Below are 25,529 nucleotides of genomic sequence, written 5' to 3' on the forward strand. Positions count from 1 at the left end.
CCTCGTATCTTCAAAGCATAGACAATTGCCTTCAGATGACCCCAAAGATAAAAGTCTAAGGGGTCAGATCAGGAGACCTTGGGGGCCATTCAACTGGCCCACGAATGCTCGGACCTGACAATCATAATGTGGTGGTGCACCATCTTGCTAGAAAAACTCAGGGAACGTGCCAGCTTCAGTGCATAAAGAGGGAAACACATCATCATGTAGCAATTTCGCATATCCAGTGGCCTTGAGGTTTCCATTGATGAAGAATAGCCCCACTATGTTTGTACCCCATATACCACACCATACCATCAATTTTTGTGTTCCAACAGTCTTGGAGGGATCTATCCAATGTGGGTTAGTGTCAGACCAATAGCGGTGGTTTTGTTTGTTAACTTCACCATTCACATAAAAGTTTGCCTCATCATCACTGAACAAAATCTTCTGCGTAAACTTAGGGTCCTGTTCCTATTTTAGTTTTGCCCATTCTGCAGCACCTGAAACTACGGATACTGGAAGCATGTGCTAGCATTTCTCCTGCGGTGTTGCTATCAGTGTGTGAAGAGTGGGAGAAGAGGGTTGCATTGACAATCCAACACAATGGGCAGCACATTGAACACATTCTATAAGTGGTCAGAAACTTTTAAATAACTCATGAAGGAATAAAAAGTTAAAGGGTACCTCTCATCAAAAAAACGTTTGATATATTATAGATTAATGTATGCAGAATAACTTTACAATTGCATGTTATTAAAAAAATATGCTTCTTTCTATTTAATTTTCCACTTTGAAGAAATGAACACTAGGGGTCTCCCTACCAGTCCTGGCAGCAAGCATTTCAGACTCATGCTGGAGTCCTAAACACTACGAGCTGCCAGTCTGCTTTGTTCACAAAGGAGAACACTCAGAGCTGCCAGCCTGCTATGTTCACAGCCTGTTTGGCTGTGAACAAAGCAGGCTGGCAGCTCTGAGTGTTTAGGACTCCAGCATGAGTCAGAAATGCTTGCTGACAGGACTGATCGGGAAAAATACAATAGAAAGAAGCATATTTTTCATTAACATGCTATTGGAAAGTTATTCAACATTCATTAATCTAAAATATATCAAAAGTTTATTTGATAAGAGGTAACCTTTAAGTTAAAACCAAGCACATCATTGTTTTTCTTGTGAAATTCTCAATAAGTTTGAAGTGTCCCTCTTCCTATTGAAAAAACAAAAGTTGGATTCAAAATGGCCGACTTCAAAATGGCCGCCATGGTCACCACCCATCTTGAAAAGTTTCCCTCCTCAAATATACTAATGTGCCACAAACAGGAAGTTAATATCACCAACCATTCCCATTTTATTAAGGTGTATCCATTTAAATTGCCCACCCTGTATATTATTAAGAATTTGACAGTCCAGAAAAGATTTCTATGATAATAGTTCAAAGAATTTTATACTGCAAACTTTTCCTTGTGGCATCACAACATATGAGAAATCTTCGCCTTGTGAGCTGATAGGACAGGTGGATATTTTTTTTGGCCACTTAAACTATAAAAGGGGCCAGAAATGTTTGCCCTTTAGTGTTTAGACTACTACTAGCACCTATTGGCCCATTAAGCATCTATGATGAAACTCTTTGGGGGACATTTATCAAAGCATTTAGTTTTTGTTTGTTTTTTGCTTAAAATTGTCGCAACAAAAGTTGTTTGATTGTCCAGTGCCCTAAGCAAAAAAAAAGAAACCTGCTTACCAAAGCAAAAAGTGATTTTTGATTGCAGTGGTCAGAGTTTTCTCAAGTGCGAAAGTTGCAAAAAAGTTACATCACATGAAAAAATCTACTAAATTTACTCCAGCTCAGACAAGGAGCAGAACAAGCCACTCCCAAAGCAAAAAATAAAAATTTTCAACTTACTTGAAAGAACTTTATCAGCAGGCTGAAACCAGTTGATAAATAAGTCACACATAAGCAAAAAATTGTAAGGAAAAAATAACTAAAAAAAGGAATACATAAACAAACATTGATAAATGTCCCCCTTTGTGAGTGTGTATATATAAAGTGTGCAATTCACAAGATTTAGCACAATCTTGCAACTACAGCACTGGAGCCAGGTTTGAAGACTGCATCAGAGAGGTCACCTGATCAGGTTCTCCCACTTCATGGAGATGTGGGAGAAAGAAGGAGATGAATATTGATGAGTAGGGCGGCAGCAATGGGACCCAGCGGATGGTGTCAGAGGTGCATATAATCTTCAAACCAGTATCCGGTGCAGTTAAGAGTTAATTTGCATATTGTAAGATTGTGCTAGATCTCGGAATTGGCTGAATGGATTGGGGTAAGGAATACATTATTTTCGTCAGAGTCACCAGCACTAACCACTAGAACAGTCAGGTTAGTGGGGCTGATCCATCTGTCAGTTTCCCTTTAAGGTTTGCCTTTGTTGTCAATTCATTTTTACCAGGAATATATTTCAATATAATATATTTAAAAAACTCTTTCAAACTTTCCTATAAAACAAAAATATATCTCTTAGAAGTGTGATTAATGTATCTTTTTTGGATGCTATTTTAAAAGAATGATACAGTTTTGTCTAATACTGCTGCCAGATGGATTTTCAAAAAATAAAAAAAACAAAGAAGAAAAAAACAAAGCAAGAAGATTTATTTAACCCATCAGTTTTTCCATTTTTGCACTTTCATTTTTTCCTCCTTACCTTTAAAAAATGTTCTTTAAATTTTGCACCTAAAAATCCATATGATGGCTTATGTTTTGCGCCACCAATTCTACTTTGTAATGACATCAGTAATTTTACCCATAAATCTACAACGAAACGGAAAAAGAATCATTGTGCAACAAAATTGAAGAAAAAACACCCTTTTTGTAATTTTTGTGGGCTTCCGTTTCTACGCAGTACATTTTTTGGTAAAAATGACACCTTCTCTTTATCCTGTAGTCCATATGATTAAAATGATACCCTACTTATATAGGTTTTATTTTGTCGTACTTTGTCATAACTACATGCAGGAACATTTTTAAGTTTAAAATTGTTATCTTCTGACCACTATAACTTTTTAATTTTTCCACGTATCGGGCGGTTTGAGGGCTAATTTTTTGTGCGTGATCTGAAGTTTTTTAGCAGTATGATTTTTGTATTGATTGGACTTTTTAATCGCTTTTTATTCATTTTTTAATGATATAAAAAGTGACCAAATACACGCTATTTTGGATTTTGCAATATTTTTGCGCGTACGCCATTGATTGTGCGTTTAATTAACAATATATTTTTATAAACCGGACATTTCCGCACGTGGCGATACCACATATGTTTATTTTTATTTACACTGTTTTTTTTTAAATGGGAAAAGGTGGTGATTCTTACTTTTTTTTAGGAAAGGGGTTAAATGATCTTTATTAACTTTTTATTTTCACTTTTTTTCTGCAATGTTATAGCCCCCATAGGGGGCTATAACACTGCACACACTGGTCTTTTAAATTGATCATTGTTATCCCATAGGATAACATTGATCAATGATTCTGCCGCTTGACTGCTCCTGCCTGGATCTCAGGCACGGAGCAATCATTCGGCGATTGGACACGCAAGGAGGAAGGTAGGGATCCTCCTGGTGTCCTGCAAGCTTTCGGGACAGGGCAATTTTCATATAGGAAACAAAAACAAACAAAAAAAAAAGACCATCATTATAACAATGTAGGCAAAACTTAACTAGCAAGAACAGCTCAATGAAAATATGGGGTACACAAAGATAATCGAGCCACCCCTCATGGTGGTATAGACTAAGGAGAGCTAAGCACAAAAAAAGACAAACACGGCAGCCTGACAGGCCACAGACAAGGGGGGCGGGGAGACCACAAATAACCACAAGACCAATTCACGAAACCCAAGAGGGAGGATCGGGAAAGAGAGGAAAAGAGAAGAGGGAAAGGAGACAAGAGAAAGAACAAAGAAGTTGGCGATCAGAAATGCGGTCCCAAGGTTCCCATATAAAGAGAAACAAAGGAGTAGAGTTGTTCAAGGAAGTCGTAAGAGATTCCAAAGAGCGAATATCCCATATATAGTGGGGATCAAAAGTTTGGGCACCCCAGGTAAAAATTTGTATTAATGTGCATAAAGAAGCCAAGGAAAGATGGAAAAATCTACAAAAGGCATCAAATTACAGATAAGACATTCTTATATGTCAACAAAAGTTAGATTTTATTTCCATCATTTACACTTTCAAAATAACAGAAAACAAGAAAATGGGGCACCCTGCAGAGTTAATATCTTGTACTGCCCCCTTTGGCAAGTACCACAGCTTGTAAACGCTTTTTGTAGCCAGCCAAGAGTCTTTCAATTCTTGTTTGAGGTATCTTTGCCCATTCTTCCTTACAAATGTCTTCCAGTTCTTTGAGATTTCTGGGCTGTCTGTCACGCACTGCTCTTTTAAGGTCTATCCATAGAGTTTCAATTATGTTGAAGTCAGGAGATTGTGAAGGCCATGGCAAAACCTTCAGTTTACGCCCCTAGATGTAATCCCCCGTGGATTTCGAGGTGTGTTTAGGATCATTATCCATTTGTAGAAGCCATCCTCTCTTTAACTTCAGCTTTTTCACTGACGGCATCAAGTTAGCAACCAAAATTTGCAGAAATTTTATTGAATCCATTTTTCCTTCTACTTGTGAGATGTTCCCTGTGCCACTGGCTGCAATACAACCCCAAAACATGATTGATCCATCCCCATGCTTAACAGTTGGACAGTGGTTCTTTTCATTAAATTCTGTTCCCCTTCTTCTCCAAACGTACCTTTTCTCATGCCGGCCAAAAAGTTAAATTTTAACCTCATCAATCCACAGAACTTGTTTCCAAATGCATCAGTCTTGTCTATATGTTCATTTGCAAAGTTCAAACGGTGATTTTTGTGGTGAGGACGTAGAAGAGGTTTTCTTCTGATGACTCTTCCATGAAGACCATATTTGTACAAGTATCTCTTTATAGTGGAATAGTGTACCACAACTCCAGATCTTTCTGCCAGATCTTTCTGGAGGGATTGTGCAGTCAAACGTGGGTTTTGAATTGTTTTTCTCACAATCCTGCGAGCTGTTCTGTCTGATAATTTTTTTGGTCTTCCAGATCTTGCTTTACCTTCCACTGTTCCTGACGACTGACATTTCTTAATTACATTCCGAACACAGGATATTGACATCTGAAAACGTTTTGCTATCTTCTTATAGCCTTCTCCAGCTTTGTGAGTGTCAACTATTTTCAGTTTCAGATTTCCAGACAACTGCTTAGAAGAACCCATGGTGCTGATTGTTGGGGCAAGGTCAGATGAGTCTGGGCATTTAAAACCTTTGAGATTGACATCCCCTGGTCTACCCAGATGATGTTTGAGAACAATTCATGACACTGGCAGGTCTCAGCTTTGCAAAGGGGGCAGTGCATGCTATAAATTCTGCAGGGTGCCCAAACTTTTGCAGATGCCATTTTTTGTTTTCTGTTATTTTGAAAGTGTAAATGATGGAAATAAAATCTAACTTTTGTTGACATATTATAAGAATGTCTAATCTGTAATTTGATGCCTTTTGGAGATTTTTCCATCTTTATTTGGCTTCTTTATGCACATTAATACAAATTTTTACCTGGGGTGCCCAAACTTTTGATCCCCACTGTAGGTGATAAGGGAGAGAACAGTCTAAATTTCCTGCAGCAATAATTCCACACATACCTAGAGAAGGACATGGGACCTAACAGAGAAGTCAAGGGCAGTTCAGAAGGAGAGACACACCACAGAAGTGTATTCAGATGTATGGGGGCCAACCCCAACTTCTCCAACTCCATCCAGCGACTATATACATGGTAGGTAGACCATGCCGCCAGGTGACATAGGGGGCAGCCCAATAATATTTAGTCACATCAGGGACCCCCCCATCCCGACTGGCCATCATAACTGACATTGGGAGGCGGAGTCGTTTCCAGTCCCATATAAAACGGAAAATAGCCTATTGAAAAGAACATAAAGCAGGACACATACCGGCAGCGTCTTAAAATAATAAAGCAATTCAGGGAGGATCGTCATCTTCACCGCCACTAAATGGCCAAAAAACTAAATATATTGCGACCGCCATTTCTCCATGAGGGCCCTAAGCTCACAAAAAAGAGGGAGGAAGTTAGTAGAATAAAGGGAAGAATAGCAAGGGGTAAGATAGACACCCAGGTACTTAATAGCAGTAGAGACCACCCCATAATCATGAAGGACCCGATATTAGTTAGGAAGAGACAGCAAAGGACAAGAAAGGGTAAGACAAGACTTTCCCTATCGTGAAGGGTGATTCCAGTGATGGCCGGGTCCCCCCGAATCATAGCAGCAAGGGGTTCAATACATAATGCAAAAATCGGTGGGGACAGCGGACATCCCTGGCGAGTACCATTAAACAGGGGGAAAGTTGGAAAAGGAGCATGAGGGAGTTTAATAGAGGCAGTAGGAGAAGAGTAGAGACCCCGCAGTGCAGTAAGGAAGTGACCAGTGATACCAAACTTCTGCAAAGTAGCAAAAAGAAATGGCCACCCCAGCCTATCAAAGGCCTTTTCTGCATCAAGACTAAGAATCAAGGCCTGTTCAGATCTCCGATTGATCAAGTCAACAAGATCCACTACCCTTCTAGTATTATCACCCCCCTGACAGCATGGTATAAAGCCGACGTGATCTTTATGGATGAGGCAAGGGAGAAAAGAGCAAAGGCGTAGAGCCAGAACCTTAGAAAATAAACTTAAAATCAAAATTAAGAAGGGCAATGGGTCTGTAACTGGAGCAATCATGGGGCCTTTACCAGGTTTAGGTATTAAGGTGCTCAAAGAATGTAAAAAGGACTGCAGGATCTCCTCGCCCCCATAAAAGAATTGAAAAGAGAAACAAGCCTAGGCAAAAGGACAGAAGAGTAAGTCTTATAGTACAAGTAAGTAAAACCATCTGGGCCAGGGGAGCAGCCCGCAGGAAGAAACTTGAGAATCTCATGAAGCTCCTCAGGGGTGATAAGAGGCATTAAAGACTGCATTATCAGCCTCTGACAAAGTCGGCAAGGTGCATCGAGAGAGATAGGAGTCAAGTTCCGCAGTACGCTCCACCGGGTCAGACGGAAGCTGAGAAGGGAGGGAGTAGAGGTCAGAGTAATAAAGAACAAAAAGACAGGAAATATCAGCAGGATTATAGTGAAGAACACCCGAAGAATCCTTCAAGGCCGTGGGGGATTGAGCAGCTGCACGGTCCCTAAGGCGCCTGGCCAACATAGACAGAGCCTTATTGCCCTTCTCATAAAATCTCTGCTTAGCATATAACACCTGCCGTTCAACTTTATGAAGAGCAAGCTCCCCCAATTGGGCCCGAGCAGCCACCAATCACCGCAGTATCAAGAGAGAGGATGAGGACATCAAAAGAACCTCCAAGTTTTCACGTTTTTGCACTTTCATTTTTTCCTCCTTACATTTAAAAAATCATAACTCTTTCAATTTTGCACCTAAAAATCCATATGATGGTTTATTTTTTGTGCCACCAATTTTACTTTGTAATGACATCAGTCATTTTACCCAAAAATCCATTTAGTAACTTTTGGGCCTTACGTTTATACGCAGTACATTTTTCGGTAAAAATTACACCTTATCTTTATTCTGTAGGTCCATACGATTAAAATGATATCCTACTTATATAGGTTTGATTTTGTAGTACTTCTGGAAAAAATCATAACTACATGCAGGAAAATGCATATGTTTAAAATTGTTGTTTTGATAGCTTTTTATAAATTTTTTCATGATATAAAAAGTGACCAAAAATACTCTACTTTGGAATTTTTTTGGGCGTACGCCATTGGCCGTGCGGTTTAATTAACAATATATTTTTATAATTCGGAGATTTCCGCACGCGGCTATACCACATATGTTTATTTTTATTTACTTTATTTAAATGGGAAAAGGGGGGTGATTCTTTCTTTTATTAGGGAAGGGGTTAAATGAGCTTTATAAACTTAGGGGGCTATAACACCACACACACTGATCTTTTACATTGATCATTGTTATCCCATAGGATAACATTGATTAATGATTCTGCCGCTTGACAGCTCATGCCTAGATCTCAGGCACGGAGCAGTCATTCGGCGATCGGACACGCAGGAGGAAGGTAGGGATCCTCCATGTGTCCTCCAGCTGTTCGGGACACTGCGTTTTGCCGCAGCGGTCCCGAATAGCCGACTGAGCTAGCCGGGGGTAGTTTACTTTCACTTTCAAAGTTGATCGCCGCGTCTAAAGGATTAATAGTGTGCGGCACTGCGATCAGTGCCGCACGCTATTAGCCGCGGGTCCCGCCCGTTGTTAGAGGCCGGGCCCGACCCGCTATGACGTGGTGCCACGGCATGGCCCCGAGTTATAGAAAGGGAGCGGACTCAGGGCGTACAGGTACTCCCTGTGTCCTTAACGGGTTAAGGACAGGACCAATTAATACTTTTGCACTTTTGTTTCTTCCACATCACCTGTTAATAGCCATATTTATTAAAAAATTTTTTTCATCTACAGACCCATATAGGTTTTAATTTTACTATTTTTTAAAAAATAACATATTTCTGTAAGGTTTTGTTGTATTCTACTACTTTTAAAATGTTACATCTTTCTGTAAGAAAATTACTATGTTTAAAATTGTCCTTTTCTGACCCGTATACATTTTTTTTTTCGTATACGGGGATGTATGTGGGCTCATTTTTTGAGCAGTGATCTGTGTTTTTAAATGTACTATTTATCTTTTGATGGGACTTTTTAAATAATGTTTTTTTCTGGTATATGAAGTGACCCAAAATATGCATTTTTTTTACGTTTATGTAATTGACTGTGCAGTCTAATGAACATTATGTTTTACTAGTTCGGACATTGCTGCACACGGCGATACCACATATGATTATGTTTATTTTTGATCACATTATTTTATTTGCAAATAGGGAAAAGTGGGGAGGGGGGGGCGATTTAAAATGTTATTACAGGAGTGGTTTATTTATCACTTTTTTTTCTCACAATTGTTTAGACGATTACCTCCAATTTTTCGATTTCATACACAGAATAATGCTGTGCCATAGCACAGCACTGATCAGCGTTATTGGCGCACCATTACTACAGGCTGCTGGGGCCTGCACTATTGGAGCCCTAATTGGACATGCTTTTGCCACGGGTGTCCCACTCAGCTCCACTGAGCAACCAGCACTGGATTTTAGGCATTTTAAATGCAGCAATCGGGTTAATGCTGAACATTGGCCCAATCGGCAATGTTCAGCATGAGCAACGGGTCCTGCCTGCTGATAGCAGCCAGGACCAAACGGGTATGAAGAAAGCTCAGCAGTTCATAGACCTACCTACATGGCTGCGCTGTATATATACGGTAGTAGTCGTTAAGGGGTTAAACTGCATTGATCTATATGCTCTGCGCTCTATCACTAAAAGAGCCACGGAAGGCAAAGAAGGAGAGGAAAGCCCTCCAGCTGCCTGAACAGTGGATGTCAAGTAACTGTTGCAGCACAGCGTCACTTATTCCTGCCCTCCTATTACAGTATATATCCATCCTCCTTTATATATTATATATATAATTGAAGCTCTTATTATCACCACTTACTGTCACTGCAGATGTGATCGCAACTGTCATAATACATAGAAAATTATCTTATAGCTTTGTCTTATAGCTTTATATATGTATGAATATATATTTTTGTATTTGAGGGGGGGGGGGGGGGGGCATTTGTCTTATGTGCCTAGGGCACCAAAATACTTAATCCTGGCCCTGCCATTGCATGCTGTCTGCTACGTGTTTGGCTCTAAATTATTTGCCTTTAAATTTTGGCATTAACACGAAGAAATCTCTCCATGTATTCACCAAACTTAAAGCGTACCCATCAGATCCAACAAAAAAAAAAATTTTTTCAAATATATCACTCAGTACCAAATCCTGACCATGTACCTAGCATTAGCAAAACTACAACTCCCTGCTTGTCCTCGCTGACGGTAGCGGGACACAAGCTGACAGTGGGAGGATTTTTTCTCCAGCTGTGAGCCCTGCACTCACTGCTGTCAATCAAGAAAGTGTGTCCATGACATAGATGATGATGCATGGACACAGCAGGACTAGTAGCAGGAAGTGGGGGCAGTTCTTTGTCTGGATTTTTCAGTATGAAATACTGAAAATTTTCTAATGAAAGCCACTGCAAAACCTATTGGTTTTGCATGCTGTACAACATATCAAAAGTTTTTGTATCTGACAGTGCCCATTTAAGGCCAAGGTATGCCAATGACCCGCCTCAGCCTGTGATTCATTTGTGTTGTATGTAACCAATAAAGTTTATCCTGAGAAATTACTATAAAATCTCTAGATTTAGCAATGAAAGAAACATTTATGTACTTTATGGTTTTGACTTTTTACAGACATTAGGTTAAAAGCTATTCCACAGCTTTTCTATTCAGGTGGTCTATTCTGTACAAAAGCTAAAAAGGTACTCAATGATTTCTTTTATTTTTTATTAGATATAATTCTCATACAAGAGCTCTCCAGCTGTTGTGAAACTAGTGTTCACCAGTGTCAATCTACTCATAACATGTCTAGAATAGTCTAAATAGCTCATGAGTAATACATTCAGATTGTATAATGGGGCATTGTAACTGTAGGCTGGGATGATGTAATGTAAAGCGACACAGAAACATACCTGATTTTTAAGTAATTGATAATATCTTTAGCCTCGTCGACATTAAAAAATGTTAACCTCGCTTTATCCTTAAGTAGACTGTGTCCTATGCCTCTCAAGGCTCTTGCAAGTTCTAATATGTTCTCTGCAAGTGACAACCTTTTGTCTGAAACATAAAATAGCAAGATTTAGAGCACTGGTGGTCACTCATATTCACACATTCGTAATTTGAATCCATTGTGGGTCAAAAAATAGGTCAACTTTGCTGGGACAAAGGGTAGTCATGCAAAGCATCCTCCAAGCTAGAAATGTCAATAAGTAATCCAAAGAGCACATGACTACTAACAATCTCAATTGCGTGCATCCACACGTAGAAAATAATTGCATGAAACTTAGAAATGACTTTATAAAATACATTCACCCACACAATAGTCATGAGCTACATGCAAAATGTACACTATGAACACATGGGCCACACAATAAAAATAAAATAAAAATTTAACAAGAAGTTAAAACAGAAATTAAGACTTTTCCAAATATGGCATCCATGTATCATATATTTATAGACACACAAAGGGGAATTAATCATTTCCAGCACCAACAGAGTGATCCATGCTTTCAATCATTATTCATTCTTTTGAGCAAAGTGAGAGTTTGTGCAACAAACAAAGATAAGGCTTTTACCACACTGGTTTTTACAGGTACAGTTTTAGGTAAGGATGCACCAAAATGCACGAAAATGGTGCTTTCAGCAATTTTTCCGGAAGGAAAATGCGGTTCGAAAGGATGGGGGGGGGGGGGTTAACTTACAATTGGGAGCATGGCTTTGTGTGCTTTGTCTCGGAGTCTCCCCCTCCAGGGCTGGCTCAAAGCTCCGATCTCTGTCTTGAGGCTGCTGAGCCATTCATCTGCCTTTGTCTACAGATCAGTGGGGGTCTCAGCACTAAGACATTGACCTATAAAAACTTTTTTTAATGACGGTAGTACTTTAAAACATAGTTGGTGAGCACCATATTGGCACAAACACCTTCACATTTTCTGTATAGGCAGTGCTCTAAGATGCCTGTGTGCTTTATAGCAACGCCATTAAAAGGGTGTCAATGTCTCAGTCAGTTGAGGAGAAAGAATGTCTCTTCTATCACCAAGACCAGTAAGTATCAGTGGGTGATGCACATATGAGTGTCCTCTGTATATTACATATTATCTATGTTTTATCCAGTGTAAAGAACATCAAAATAGCACTGTAGCAGACATAACTTGTGTGGATATATTTTGAATTCATACACTTTGTATGTATATATATATTATTCCCTATGCTATTGTCAGTGGAGTAATACCGATTATTTAGTCTAAAGTTAATAAATATATATGTAATTTCCTGACAGATATTCTTGCAATAGAGTTAAACCCAGTAAATATAGTGCATCTATTAAGAATGTACCTTGAAGATTTTCCATTAGTAAATGTAAAAGCCCCATTAAACCGCTCAGCTGCTGTAAGTTAAAGTTCCTGTCTTTTCCCCAGCAGAATCCAGACACATAATAATCTACCAAGACGGCTTCTTTTAAATTTGTCTCAGGGTCTTGAACATTAAGAAACCCTTCCATTAGCCTGAAAACGATAAAGAGAAAATTAGTAAAGTGAACACAACATTCCAATAAAAACATACATTGCTAAAAGGAAAAAAAAGCATAATAATGTATTACTATTCCATACACTTGAAAATAAAAAAAATGGGCATTTCTTCCTAAAAAAGAACCTCTTTTCTCTACATAGATGTTTGGAAAAACTTATCTAGTTATTCTAAGAAACAGCCATGATCACGTCACCAGTCACATAGAATCCAAATAGCCAAATACTTATGTTCCCTGACTGGGTAACCCGTGGTGTACTGCCCACACCATGGTGATGCAGTAGGAAAGTGTAGACTCTTGGACACAAGAAAAGCTGTACACTAGTTTAACAATTATATAGTAATGAGTTCACCAATTAGCCATACCGCGAAAAGCGTCAGACGCTTTACTCTGTTGTGACCATTGTCTGAAGATTTTCAAATAAAACAAAAAACCTTTTAACTGCATCCCGAGTGCTGGACGATCCTTCCTTTCTCGAAAAAACAGGTAAAGTTCATTACAACACTTACAGATAAATAATATTGAATATCTCATGATAATGACAGGTCAATGAGCGGGATATATTAGGCAGCAAGAGAAAAATTTGTTGTTGAATAAGAAATGTTGGAAGCAGGAAAAATGGGTAAGTAAACAAAGCTAAGCCATTTTGGCAAGGGCAAAATTATGATGGTTAGATGACTGGGTCAGATCATCCTCAAAAGGGCAGGTTTTTGTTGAGTGCCTCCAGTATGCAGTGGTTTGTACCTACTAAATGTAGTCCAAGGAAAGACAACCAGTGAATTTGTTATAGGGTCGATTGGTGCTGGTGCTTAAAACCTTTACTTGCATCTTTTGGTTGTCTTAAGCTATGATTTATGCCATAATTGATACAAATTTTTCCTGCTGCCAAACCCTGCATACTTAAATTGAAACCTTTAAAGCCATGATTGCACCAAAATGTGGGATACATCTCTATCTATCTATCTATCTATCTACCAAGACAAACTTTATAAAATAACAATGTAGCAGGCAAATGTTACATTTCAATAGAAATGTCCTTCCATGTTTCTACCTGTTCTATTAGCTGGTTGGTAACCACATTACTCCAACTGTATAAGATATTTCCTAGCGGTGTTGACAGAGAAAAAAAGAATCCTCATCAATGTGTATCATGAGATGTTTATTTCTGGTAAAAGCAACCCATTTTGGGAACAGACAGACACTTCGTCAAGTGTTATGTTTCCCGAAGAAAGCGGTCACTCTGACCCTGAAATGCATACTGAGTATCTAAATTTCTGTGCTGTCCTTTTATTGTTTTGATCTTCTTATACTTAATATATCACATACAAAAACTTAGGGCAACCACAGGAAATATTTTCCTACTGCAATTATGTATTTTTGGAATACTCAAGTTTCCAATACATAAAAGATTTTATATATATATATATATATATATATATATATAAACACAAACAACACTAGTCCAGCTAAGTTGCTGTGATAGCCCAGTCGAGTCCTGCGATAATGACATATACATGCCTATCACATACATATAAATCATTAATGTGACTGCTGCAGTCAATCACATGCCTTAGAGTTCTCATAACATACATGCACACATCACTGCATACCTTTGGGGTCTGCATACCTCTGCATATTATGGTTTCCTCCTTTACTCCAAAAATACAGATAGATTAAAGAGAATCTGTCAGTAGTTTGGAGTCATTAGAACTACTAATAGCCCTTTACATGTAACGGGTCACGGCAGGTGGTGGATCCTCTGGGCCTGTGTGGATGATGACGTGAGCCGTGCCAGGGAGCGGAGTCTATAGTGCCGCTAGTTTTCACCAGAGCCCGCCGCAAAGTGGGATGGTCTAGCTGCGGCAGGAGGCACCCAAGTCGCTACCCCTGGCATGACTCGTCCACACAGGTAGCTGGGTTGAGGCATGGCTCCAAAGGACACTGGCAAGGCGAGGTGATGGTAGCAGTAGGTCAGGGCAGGTGGCACAGGTGCAGGGTCAGGTAACGGAACAAGGATCAGGTACACAGATATCAGGAACACAGAAAAACAGTAACTTTCTCTAGGGCACAAAGGCAACAAAGATCCAGCAGGGAACAAAGGGAGGAGCTGATACTAAAAGACAGGGTGCAGGTGTAGACATTTAATTAATTGAGCACTGGCCCTTTAAATGTAAGAGCTCCGGTGCGTGTGCCCTAGGAGGTGGGGGCACCCACGCCAGGGCTGCGAGGACAGGAAAACCAGGGAGGTGAGTGACAGGCTGGGATTCGCATGCGGGCACGTCCTGCCATGCGAATCCCAGCCCCACTGGCAGTGGGGACATGACAAGGTAGCGCTCACGGCCAGCATGTCTGACCTGAGCGCAGATGTTACAATACAGAGGTTGGAGTGGAGAGCACAACAATATATGTTGTTGCATGATAGAAAAAAATTATATTAATATAATCACCATAGCAAGTGTCTAGGAGGCGGGTTCAGATTCAAAAACTTTTTATATGTTGTACATCTTGGCAAAACATTAACCTTTCTAATATACTTCATAGGAAAATGTAAATTTTTTTTTATAGAAATCATGGTTTATAACATCATGGCTTTGTCCAAGATGAAGCACAGGCATGGACAAAGTCCAGTAAGTATGGATGGGCCAGCACTCCTATGTGCTCACTCCAGTCCTATCAGACAGGAGAGAGCACAGAGTACTATCAGACAGGAGAGAGCACAGAGGAGTACTATCAGACAGGAAAGAGCACAGAGGAGTCCTATCAGACAGGAGAGAGCACAGAGTACCACCATCATACAGGAGAGAGCACAGAGGAGTACCATCAGACAGGAGAGAGCACAAAGAGTACCATCAGACAGGAGAGACCACAGAGGAGTACTATCAAACTGGAGAGAGCACAAAGGAGTATTATCAGCCAGGAGAGAGCACAGAGGAGTACTATCAGCCAGGAGAGAGCACAGAGGAGTACTATCAGCCAGGAGAGAGCACAGAGGAGTACCATCAGACAGGAGTGAGCACAGAGGAGTACCATCAGACAGGAGTGAGCACAGAGGAGTACCATCAGACAGGAGAGAGCACAGAGGAGTGCCATCAGACAGGAGAGAGCACAGAGGAGTGCCATCAGACAGGAGAGAACACAGAGGAGTGCTATCAGACAGGAGAGAGCACAGAGGAGTGCTATTAGATAGGAGAAAGCACAGAGGAGTCCTATCAGACAGGAGAGAGCACAGGAGTCCTATCAGACAGGAGAGAGCACAGAGGAGTACCATCAGACAGGAGTGAGCACAGAGGAGTACCATCAGACAGGAGAGAGCACAGAGGAGTGCCATCAGACAGGAGAGAGCACAGAGGAGTGCCATCAGACAGGAGAGAACACAGAGGAGTGCTATCAGACAGGAGAGAGCACAGAGGAGTGCTATTAGATAGGAGAAAGCACAGATGAGTCCTATCAGACAGGAGAAAGCACAGAGGAGTCCTATCAGACAGGAGAGAGCACAGGAGTCCTATCAGACAGGAGGGAGCACAGAGGAGTGCTATCAGACAGGAGAGAGCACAGAGGAGTGTTAACCCACCCTCACTTACTGGACTTTGTCCATGCCTGTGCTTCAGCTTGGACAAAGCCAAGATTTTATAAGCCATGATTTCTATAAAAAGGAGATTTTCTTATTAAGTTTATTACTGTAGAAAGGAATGTTTTGGCAAAAAGTATACCATATAAAAAGTTTTTGAATCTTACAGTGCCCATTTAACAATCTTCAAAAACTTTTCGCAATATTTGATGCCACTGCTTTGTTTTTCTTTCCATTCAAGTAAATCTCATAGAGAAGCTTATTGGAAATGCCATTAACCCCTTCAGGACCAAGCCCATTTTGGCCTTAAGGACCAGAGCGTTTTTTGAACATCTGACCACTGTCACTTTAAACATTAATAACTCTGGAATGCTTTTAGTTATCATTCTGATTCCGAGATTGTTTTTTCGTGACATATTCTACTTTAACATGGTGGTAAATTTCTGTGGTAACTTGCATCCTTTCCTTGTGAAAAATCCTAAAATTTGATGAAAAATTTGAAAATTTTGCATTTTTCGAACTTTGAAGCTCTCTGCTTGTAAGGAAAATGTATATTACAAATAAAAAACATTTTTATTCACATATACAATATGTCTACTTTATGTTTGCATCATAAAAGTGACGAGTTTTTACTTTTGGAAGACACCAGAGGGCTTCATAGTTCAGCAGCAATTTTCCAATTTTTCACAAAATTTTCAAACTCACTATTTTTCAGGGACCAGTTCAGGTTTGAAGTGGATTTGAAGGGTCTTCTTATTAGAAATACCCCACAAAATACCCCATTATAAAAACTGCACCCCCCAAAGTATTCAAAATGACATTCAGTCATCATTTTAACCCTTTAGGTGTTTCACAGGAATAGAAGCAAAGTGAAGGAGAAAATTCACAATCTTCATTTTTTACACTCGCATGTTCTTGTAGACCCAATTTTTTTATTTTTACAAGGGGTAAAAGGAGAAAATGTATACTTATATTTGTAGCCCAATTTCTCTCGAGTAAGCACATACCTCATATGTCTATGGAAAGTGTTCGGCGGGCGCAGTAGAGGGCTCAGAAGGGAAAGAGCGATAAGGGGATTTTGGAGAGAACGTTTTTCTGAAATGGTTTTTGGGGGCATGTTGCATTTAGGAAGCCCTTATGGTGCCAGAACAGCAAAAAACCCTCACATGGCATACCATTTTGGAAACTAGACCCCTTGAGGTACGTAACAAGGAATAAAGTGAGCCTTAATACCCCACAGGTGTTTCACGACTTTTGCATATGTAAAAAAAAATATTTTTTTTTCACTAAAATGTGTGTTTCCCCCCAAATTTCACATTTTTCCAAGGGTTAATAGCAGGAAATACCCCCCAATATTTGTAACCCCTTCTCTTCTGAGTATGGAGGTACCCCATAAGTTGACCTGAAGTGCACTATGGGTGAACTACAATGCTCAGAAGAGAAGGAGTCATATTTGGCTTTTTGAGAGCAAATTTTGCTCAGGGGGCATGTCGCATTTAGGAAGCCCCTATGGTGCCAGAACAGCAAAAAATACCCACATGGCATACCATTTTGGAAACTAGACCCCTTGAGGAATGTAATAAGGAATAAAGTGAGCCTTATTACCCCACAGGTGTTTCATGACTTTTGCATATGTAAAAAAAAAAAAAAAAATTTCCACTAAAAAGTGTGTTTCCCCCCTAATTTCACCTTTTTGCAAGGGTTAATAGCACAAAATACTCCCCAAAATTTGTAACCCCATCTCTTCTGAGTATGGAGGTACCCCATAAGTTGACCTGAAGTGCACTATGGGCGAACTACAATGCTCAGAAGAGAAGGAGTCATATTTGGCTTTTTGAGAGCAAATTTTGCTCGGGGAGCATGTCGCATTTAGGAAGCCCCTAAGGTGCCAGAACAGCAAAAAAAAAAACCACATGGCATACCATTTTGGAAACTAGACCCCTTGAGGAACGTAACAAGGGGTACAGTGAGCATTTGCCCCCTCTGGTGTCTGACAGATCTTTGGAACAGTGGGCTGTACAAGTTTTCATTTTCATGGACCACTGTTCCAAAGATCCGTCAGACACCTGTGGGGGGTAAATTCTCACTGCACCCCTCATTACATTCCGTGAGGGGTGTCGTTTCCGAAATGGGGTCACATGTGGGGTTTTGTTTTTTTTGCGTTTGTCAAAACCGCTGTAACAATCAGCCACCCCTGTGCAAATCACCTCAAATGTACATGGTGCGCTCTCCCTTCTGGGCCTTGTTGTGCGCCCCCAGAGCACTTTGCGCTCACATATGGGGTATCTCTGTAGTCGGGAGAAATTACGTTACAAATTTTGGGGGGCTTTTTTCCCTTTTACCTCTTGTGAAAATGTAAAGTATGGGGCAACATCAGCATGTTAGTGTAAAAAATAAAAAAATTTTACACTAACATTCTGGTGTAGACCCCAACATTTCCTTTTCATGAAGGGTTAAAGAAGAAAAAGCCCCCCAAACCTTGTAACGCAATTTCTCCCGAGTACGGCGATACCCCATATGTCGCCCTAAACTGTTGCCCTGAAATACGACAGGGCTCCAAAGTGAGAGCGCCATGTGCATTTGAGGCCTAAATTAGGGATTTGCATAGGGGTGGACATAGGGGTATTCTACGCCAGTGATTCCCAAACAGGGTGCCTCCAGCTGTTGCAAAACTCCCAGCATGCCTGGACAGTCAACGGCTGTCCGACAATACTGGGAGTTGTTGTTTTTCAACAGCTGGAGGCTCTGCTTTGGAAACAGTGGTGTACCGGACGTTCTTATTGGGGGAGGGGGGCTGTGTAGGGGTATGTGTATATGTAGTGTTTTTAACTTTTTATTTTATTTTGTGTTAGTGTAGTGTAGTGTTTTTAGGGTACAGTCACATGGGCGGGGGATTACAGCGAGTTTCCCAGCGCAAAATTTGCTGCATCTCAAGATGCGAGAAACCCACTGTAAAAGCCTCGCCCATGTGAATGTACCCTGTACATTCACGGGGGTGGCGGGGCGGGGGGGGCTTGCATCAGCTGTTGCAAAACCACAACTCCCAGCATGCATGGTCTGTTAGTGCATGCTGGGAGTCATAGTTTTGCAACAGCTGGAGGCACACAGGTTAGGAAACACTGAGTTAGAAACAGACAATGTTTCCCAACCAGTGTGTCTCCAGTTGTTGCAAAACTACAACTCCCAGCATGCCCAGACAGCTGAAGGGCATGCTGGGAGTTCTAGTACGGCAACATCTGAAGGGCCAGATGTTGCTGAACTAAAACTCCCAGCATGCCTGGACAGTCAGTGCATACTGGGAGTTGTAGTTTTGCAACAGCTGGAAGAGCACAGATTGGAGACCATTATACAATGGTCTCCAAACTGGGGCCCTCCAGATGTTGCAAAACTACAACTCCCAGCATGCATGGTCTTTTAGTGCATGCTGGGAGTTATAGTTTTGCAACAGCTGGAGGCACACAGTTTAGGAAACACTGAGTTAGAAACAATGTTTCCCAACCAGTGTGTCTCCAGCTGTTGCAAAACTACAACTCCCAGCATGCCCAGACAGCTGAAGGGCATGCTGGGAGTTGTAGTTCGGCAACATCTGAAGGGCCAGATGTTGCTTAACTAAAACTCCCAGCATGCCTGGACAGTCAGTGCATGCTGGGAGTTGTAGTTTTGCAACAGCTGGAAGAGCACAGATTGGAGACCATTATACAATGGTCTCCAAACTGAGGCCCTCCAGATGTTGCAAAACTACAACTCCCAGCATGCCCAGACAGCCAAAGGCTGTCTAGGCATGCTGGGAGTTGTAGTTTTCAGACTCCTAGAAGCAGCAGTGAAGATCTTCACTGCTGCCTCTGAGGACCACATACTTACCCGTCGCTGCTCGTCCACGTGGCAGGTCCCGCGCTGCTCCTCGGTCCCGCCGCTGGATCAGGTAAGTCCGCCGGTCCCCACGTGTTCCCCCCGAATGCCGCAGGTCCCCGCGAGCCCCTGCAGCCTTCGTCCCCCGTTCTGCCCGACTTCCAGGGGCGGGCAGTGCGGGGGATCTGAACTTTCACCCCAGATCACTGTGATTGGTCCACAGGGACCAATCACAGTGATCGCTGACCAGGACCATCAATTGATGGTCCTGGGGGTGAAGCAGAAGTTGTCCCCTGCTGGAAACAGCGGGACTTCTGCCAGTTAACCCGTGCGATGCTGCGCATCGCCGGGTTAACTGAATGTCATTTATAAACGCCGGGATGCGCGAACGCACTGCACAACCCGGCGTTTATATATGACATTCTGCGGGAAGGGGTTAACGTGATAATTCCTATGTTGCCCTTTGACATTCACATGAACCTACAGTTTTCTATAGTTCAGTTTAGATGGTGTACTACTTATCCACTTAATGAAAATGACAGGAATATGACATTTAATAAACTACTGCGTTTTTTTTGTGAAGATGGCATTTCAATGGAATGTAAATTGCAACCTAAATAAAATCAATAGCTAAATGTTTGGCTGCATTAATAAATTATGAGCTAAAGATTATTAAAGCCTGGCTACGGCTGGAGTTTGGGTCCCCTATCAACATGATTCATTACATTAAATCATTATACTATACATAATTATTAGTGGGGAGCGAAGAGTCATTTCAATAAAGTTGAAAAAAAAAAAGACTTAAAAGTATCGTTTTATGTTTCAATATTATTCAAATGGGATAGGCAATACTTATGAATATTAATACGGAATGCTAAATATATCATCTTACAGGTCTTATATCTGTATTCTAAAAAAAAAAAAAAAAAAAAAAAAAGTTCAAATCCCAGGCCAAGTTGTGTGCCCAGGACCTGCACTGCACAGAAGCCAAAGCCTCTTCCTTGTATCCCACAGTCTCCATGGGCTCCCTTACAGGTTCTGTTACATGTCATGCAATGGGTGATATTCTCCCCTAATTTAATACTAATAGATTGACCAATAGTAGATGGAGTAGATCCATCTTAGTACCAGGGGGTTTGGGCAGCAGCTGGTTCCCCACAGAGTTGGTATGTAGCCCACTGATCATACAAATGAATGTCTTGTTCTATTAAGTGTAAAATATCAACTCAAATAAGTAATCTGCATTAAAAAATCTGAGCAAGAGATATTATAATAGAGGGAACTCTGAGAAGTCATTAGGATGGGGTTTCATTAACCTCAGGTCTTGTATTACTTTGCATAATCTCAAGGTTCATTCATGCAAAAATGTCTAAAAATACTAGAGTTGTTTTAAATTTCTCATTAGACGAGAATACACTCAAACTATCTGTATGCACTGAATATCAAAAAATTATATACTTTATTTTTTATACAGTATCTGACATAATTGAGTTCATCCCAAACATTTTTGTTCATATTTTATTATACTTTTTCTTAATGTGACAATATTTTTATGTGTCTACGACCTATATTTCTCTCAGAATTACCTTTATTTAATTGCCATCATTGCTCAGAGAGGTTTCTGTCCATGCAGAGGCATGAGGCATGTCACTCTCTTCTCCTCACTGTGATGACTTCTCACCCTCCTTTACTCTGCTCTGACTCACAGAGGGATGGGAGCAAGCACAGCAGCTCTGGACCTGTCTGCAGCCCAGTCAATCACTCATGGTGTCCATGACATGTCGATGACCACAGGACACTGCAGGACTGGTATGTGTCCTAGGAGGCAGGGGGAGCCCTTGTGGCCACTTTTTTGACTGGCTTTTTCAGTATGAAATAATGAAAATTTGCTGATGAAAGCAATTGCAAAACACATTGTTTTTGCATGCTTTATAGCATATCAAAAGTTATTGTATGACAGTGCCTATTTAAGCCTCTTGGGCATGGAGTTCACCAGAGCTTCACAGGTTGCCACTGGAGTACTATTCCACTCCTCTTGACAATGTATACAGAGAAATGTATCGAGAAATATATGGAGATAAACCACTGATGTGGGTATGTGCTGTAGCATCTCAGGGGTGCACTTACTTAGACAAAAGCAATGCAAAATATGGAGAGAAAAACATAGTAAAGCAAGAAGGCACATTTATTCCATTTGGATCAAGGGAAGCACAATACAGGGCGGAGAGGAAGAAAGCAGAGCTCGGGAGAGCTCGTGGGTGACGGTCCCGTTTCATGGGTCTTCCCGCTCGGTCACAAACCACCGGTGATGCACACGGTCCTGTTTAAATAGACACGCGTGATGTGGCTTGTCGGCTGATGCAACAAGATGCTAAAACAGTGCTGTCATCCCGGCTATGCGCCTGATGGAGGAATACATTTGTATATGCGCGTGGGGGTGATACCCCGCAATGTTAGCCTGTGGAAAAATGAAAGATGGTAAGGGGAAGATAGGGTAGCAGAAGATAAGGGTAACAGAGAATTGGGAGACAAGTAGTAAATTAATGGACAAAACAATATAACATTCTGGAGATGACACTATGTATCAAAGGAAAAAGCTGAACTCGTTCCGCTCATTGAAGCTGAGGGGTCTCGTTGCTTCAAGATGGGAAATCCATAATGCTTCTTTCCGCAGTAGGTTAGTGTGCTTTCTCACGCCGGGCGGAATATCCGTCACTTGTTTCAACCCAAAGAATGTCAATACATCTGCAGAGCCATTGTGTTCTTTATGCAGATGCTCTACCAGTCTAGGTAAGCCTTGGCCCATGCGTGAAAGTCTTATATGTTTTTGGAACCTCACGAACATTTGTCTGATAGTAGAATCTGTCACAATAAATCACAAATTGTGTCCTGCAGGTGATGAAGTCTGTGACGTGGATATTCTCGATTCCTATGTGGAAATCCTTTCGTTTTTGAAGTTGGTGGCAATAGGAGCATCTGCCAAACTTATGATTACCACTGGATTGAAAATGATGTAGCCAAGTGGTGTCTAAACCTGATTTACTTTTGAAAGTACTCCTGACAAGCTAATTTTTCAATGTTTTTGTCTTTCTGTGTGCAATTAGAGGCTTGTTAACTGCCACTTTTTTGAGCACCGGGTCATCTTCGAGTATGTGCCAGTGTTTGTAGTAACGGGACCCCTTGGCTTCAGCTCTTTCCTTTTATACATAGCATCATCTCCAGAATGCCATATTGTTTTGTCCATTAATTTACTACTTGTCTCCCAATTCTGTTACCCTTATCTTCTGCTATCTTTCCCTTACCATCTTTCGTTTTTCCACAGACTAACATTGAGGGGTATCACCCCCATGCGCATATACAAATGTATTCCTCCCTGAGGTGCATCACTGGGATGACCTCACTGTGTTAGCATCTTGTTGCTTAGAAACCTTTCTGACGCATCAGCCGACAAACCCCGTCACCCGTGTTTATTTAAACAGGACCGTGTGCGTCACTGGTGGGCGTCACCAAGCAGGAAGTGACCATAAAGCCGCAGTGCCGGCCCAGAGATTGCGGGGGTCCCTGTAGCCGCAACAACCCCCCTCCCCAACCCCCCCCCCCCCCCGTGATCAGACGTTATCTCCTATGCTTTGGATAGTTTAGTGGGGAAATTTAAATTGGACTGACCAAGCATATTCTAGATATATGCATACAGCATATGCCTTCAAATACATCTGAACTGAAACATAATTTTATTATATTGATGTTTTAGTGTGTATTGTTTTAGTACATTAAAAATTAAACTTACCAAATCTGAATATATAGCATGTTACACTCATCCAACTAGATAAATGATATAAATCATGATGTGGAAGAGAGAGGCAAAAAAAACCTTTGGAGTCGGCGCTGCTGGTGTCCAGTGAAGATGGAAATGATCAGGCCAGAGGAGGAGGTTTTAACCAAAGCTGGACCAATTTGTTGGAGGAGAAGTTATCATTTCTCCTCCAACAAATTGGTCCAGCTTTGGTTGAAACCCCCTCCTCTGGCCTGATCATTTCCATCGACCACTGGACCCCAGCAGTGCCGTCTCCAAAGGTTTTCTTGCCTCTATCTTCCACGTTTCTCATCAGAACGGGCCAGACCTCTCCTGCACCCTGGGCTCCGCAGCTGTCTCCAGTGCTGCAGTTCATAACCTCTGCTGTGGGTTGATATGCGAGTTTTATGCTCGCCTAAGGTGAGCATCCACTACCTACAGGCTCTGTATGCCCACTAGTGCATTGTTTCACTTTGCCTCTTTTCCTTTGCGGTATCACACTAGGCGCCTTCTGCCGGTCTGACTTTTTTTCCTTTCTACAGATAAACCATGATGAGATGAGTAGTTTTGTAACAGCTTCTAGCATAATAAATTGCCCAAAGCCTTAAAAACTGCATTAAAGCTGCTCTATACACTATATCAATTATGCATTATGTACTACATGATCATAAACTTCCAGCAGTCAGTCCTCAGTATCTGCCAGACTTCATGTATATATTCCAGATGTTTTCTTACAGATGTCACCTACATCTGATAAAGTAATATTCTGCATCCTCACTTCTCTTAGTATGTTCAAAGATGCATTAAAAGGGTTCTCTTCTCTTGACAAGTAACACTGACCTCCCCAAACAATAAAATTGCCTAATGCTATCCCCAGCAGGGGAACCAATGATCTTATCATGGGGATTGCATTGCACTGGCAACTTAAAATTAAGTAATGCCTTTAGCTGACACATTTTATATAGGTATATATTCTTATGTAACAAGTGATGCACACATGAAGGAGTAATCCAACAAAGGCATATAGAAGTATACAGTGGTCAAAAATGTACAGAACAAGTTTGTTAAGACATTTATTAAGTTTATTAAGACATTCAAGAGCATTTATTAATAGTGCAGGAATATTGTGGTGTTGGAGGGGTATTCAAGAGAAATACATTTAAAGGGGTACACCGCCTGAAAACATCTTATAATTGATGAAGATGTCTAATTGTGGGGTCCTGCCGCTGGGGACCCCCCGCGATCTCCTCTGCGGCACCCCAGCCATCAGATGCACAGAGCGACCTCTGCTCCGTGTCGGATGACTGGCGACTACAGCCGCCCCCTCCATTCATCTATGGGAGGAGGCGTGATGGCTACACACTAGCCATCACGCCCCCTTCCAGACATGAATGGAGGGGGCGTGGCGTGACATCACGAACACAGAAGCTCCAAGCTTCCGTGTTCCAGACACTGCTGCCGGCCCCGTGGTCAGACATCTTATCCCCTATCCTTTGCAAATATTATTTATGTGGGAAAATTGAAAAGAAAACGGCAATTTAGCAAATTTTGGAAGGTTTTGTTTTCACGCTGTACACTTTCCGGTAAAAATTACATGTTTTCTTTATTCTGTGGGTCAATACGATTAAAATTATACCCATGTTATATGCTTTCTATAATTGTACCGCTTAAAAAAAATCTCAAACTATTTTAACAAAATTAGTATGTTTGAAATTGTCCTATTTTGACCACCTGTAACTTTCTCATTTTGGACTTTTTTTATTTTTTTTACGTTCACGGCGTTCACCGTACGGGATATTTTACAATATATTTTAATAGTTCAGACTTTTACGCACGTGGTGATACCAAATATGTGTATTAATTATTTTTTTACGCCTTTTGGGGCAAAATTTGGAAAAACAGAAGTTTTATTTTACATTTTTTAACTTTTTTTTTTATTTTTTTTTTACACTTTAATAGTCCCCATAGGGGACTATTTATAGCAATAATTTGATTGCTAATACTGTTCAGTGCTATGCATAG

The 25,529-nt window shown here is 41.0% G+C and overlaps 1 protein-coding gene across 3 annotated transcripts in view; it reads right to left on the reverse strand.

The window, feature by feature from the left end:
- Positions 1–25,529, reverse strand: part of LOC130282029 (ciliary-associated calcium-binding coiled-coil protein 1-like) — a 194,590-nt gene that overhangs the window by 145,725 nt on the left and 23,336 nt on the right. For all 3 annotated transcript variants that reach the window (XM_056529863.1, XM_056529864.1, XM_056529865.1), the window contains exons 3-4: positions 12,105–12,274; positions 10,685–10,829 (exon numbers count right to left, since the gene is read on the reverse strand). In XM_056529863.1, the coding sequence (XP_056385838.1) occupies positions 10,685–10,829; positions 12,105–12,274 (315 nt within the window). The remainder of the gene's footprint in view (positions 1–10,684; positions 10,830–12,104; positions 12,275–25,529) is intronic.

This window comes from Hyla sarda, chromosome 7 (assembly GCF_029499605.1).
Source record: "Hyla sarda isolate aHylSar1 chromosome 7, aHylSar1.hap1, whole genome shotgun sequence".
NCBI classification, from domain to species: Eukaryota; Metazoa; Chordata; class Amphibia; order Anura; family Hylidae; genus Hyla; species Hyla sarda.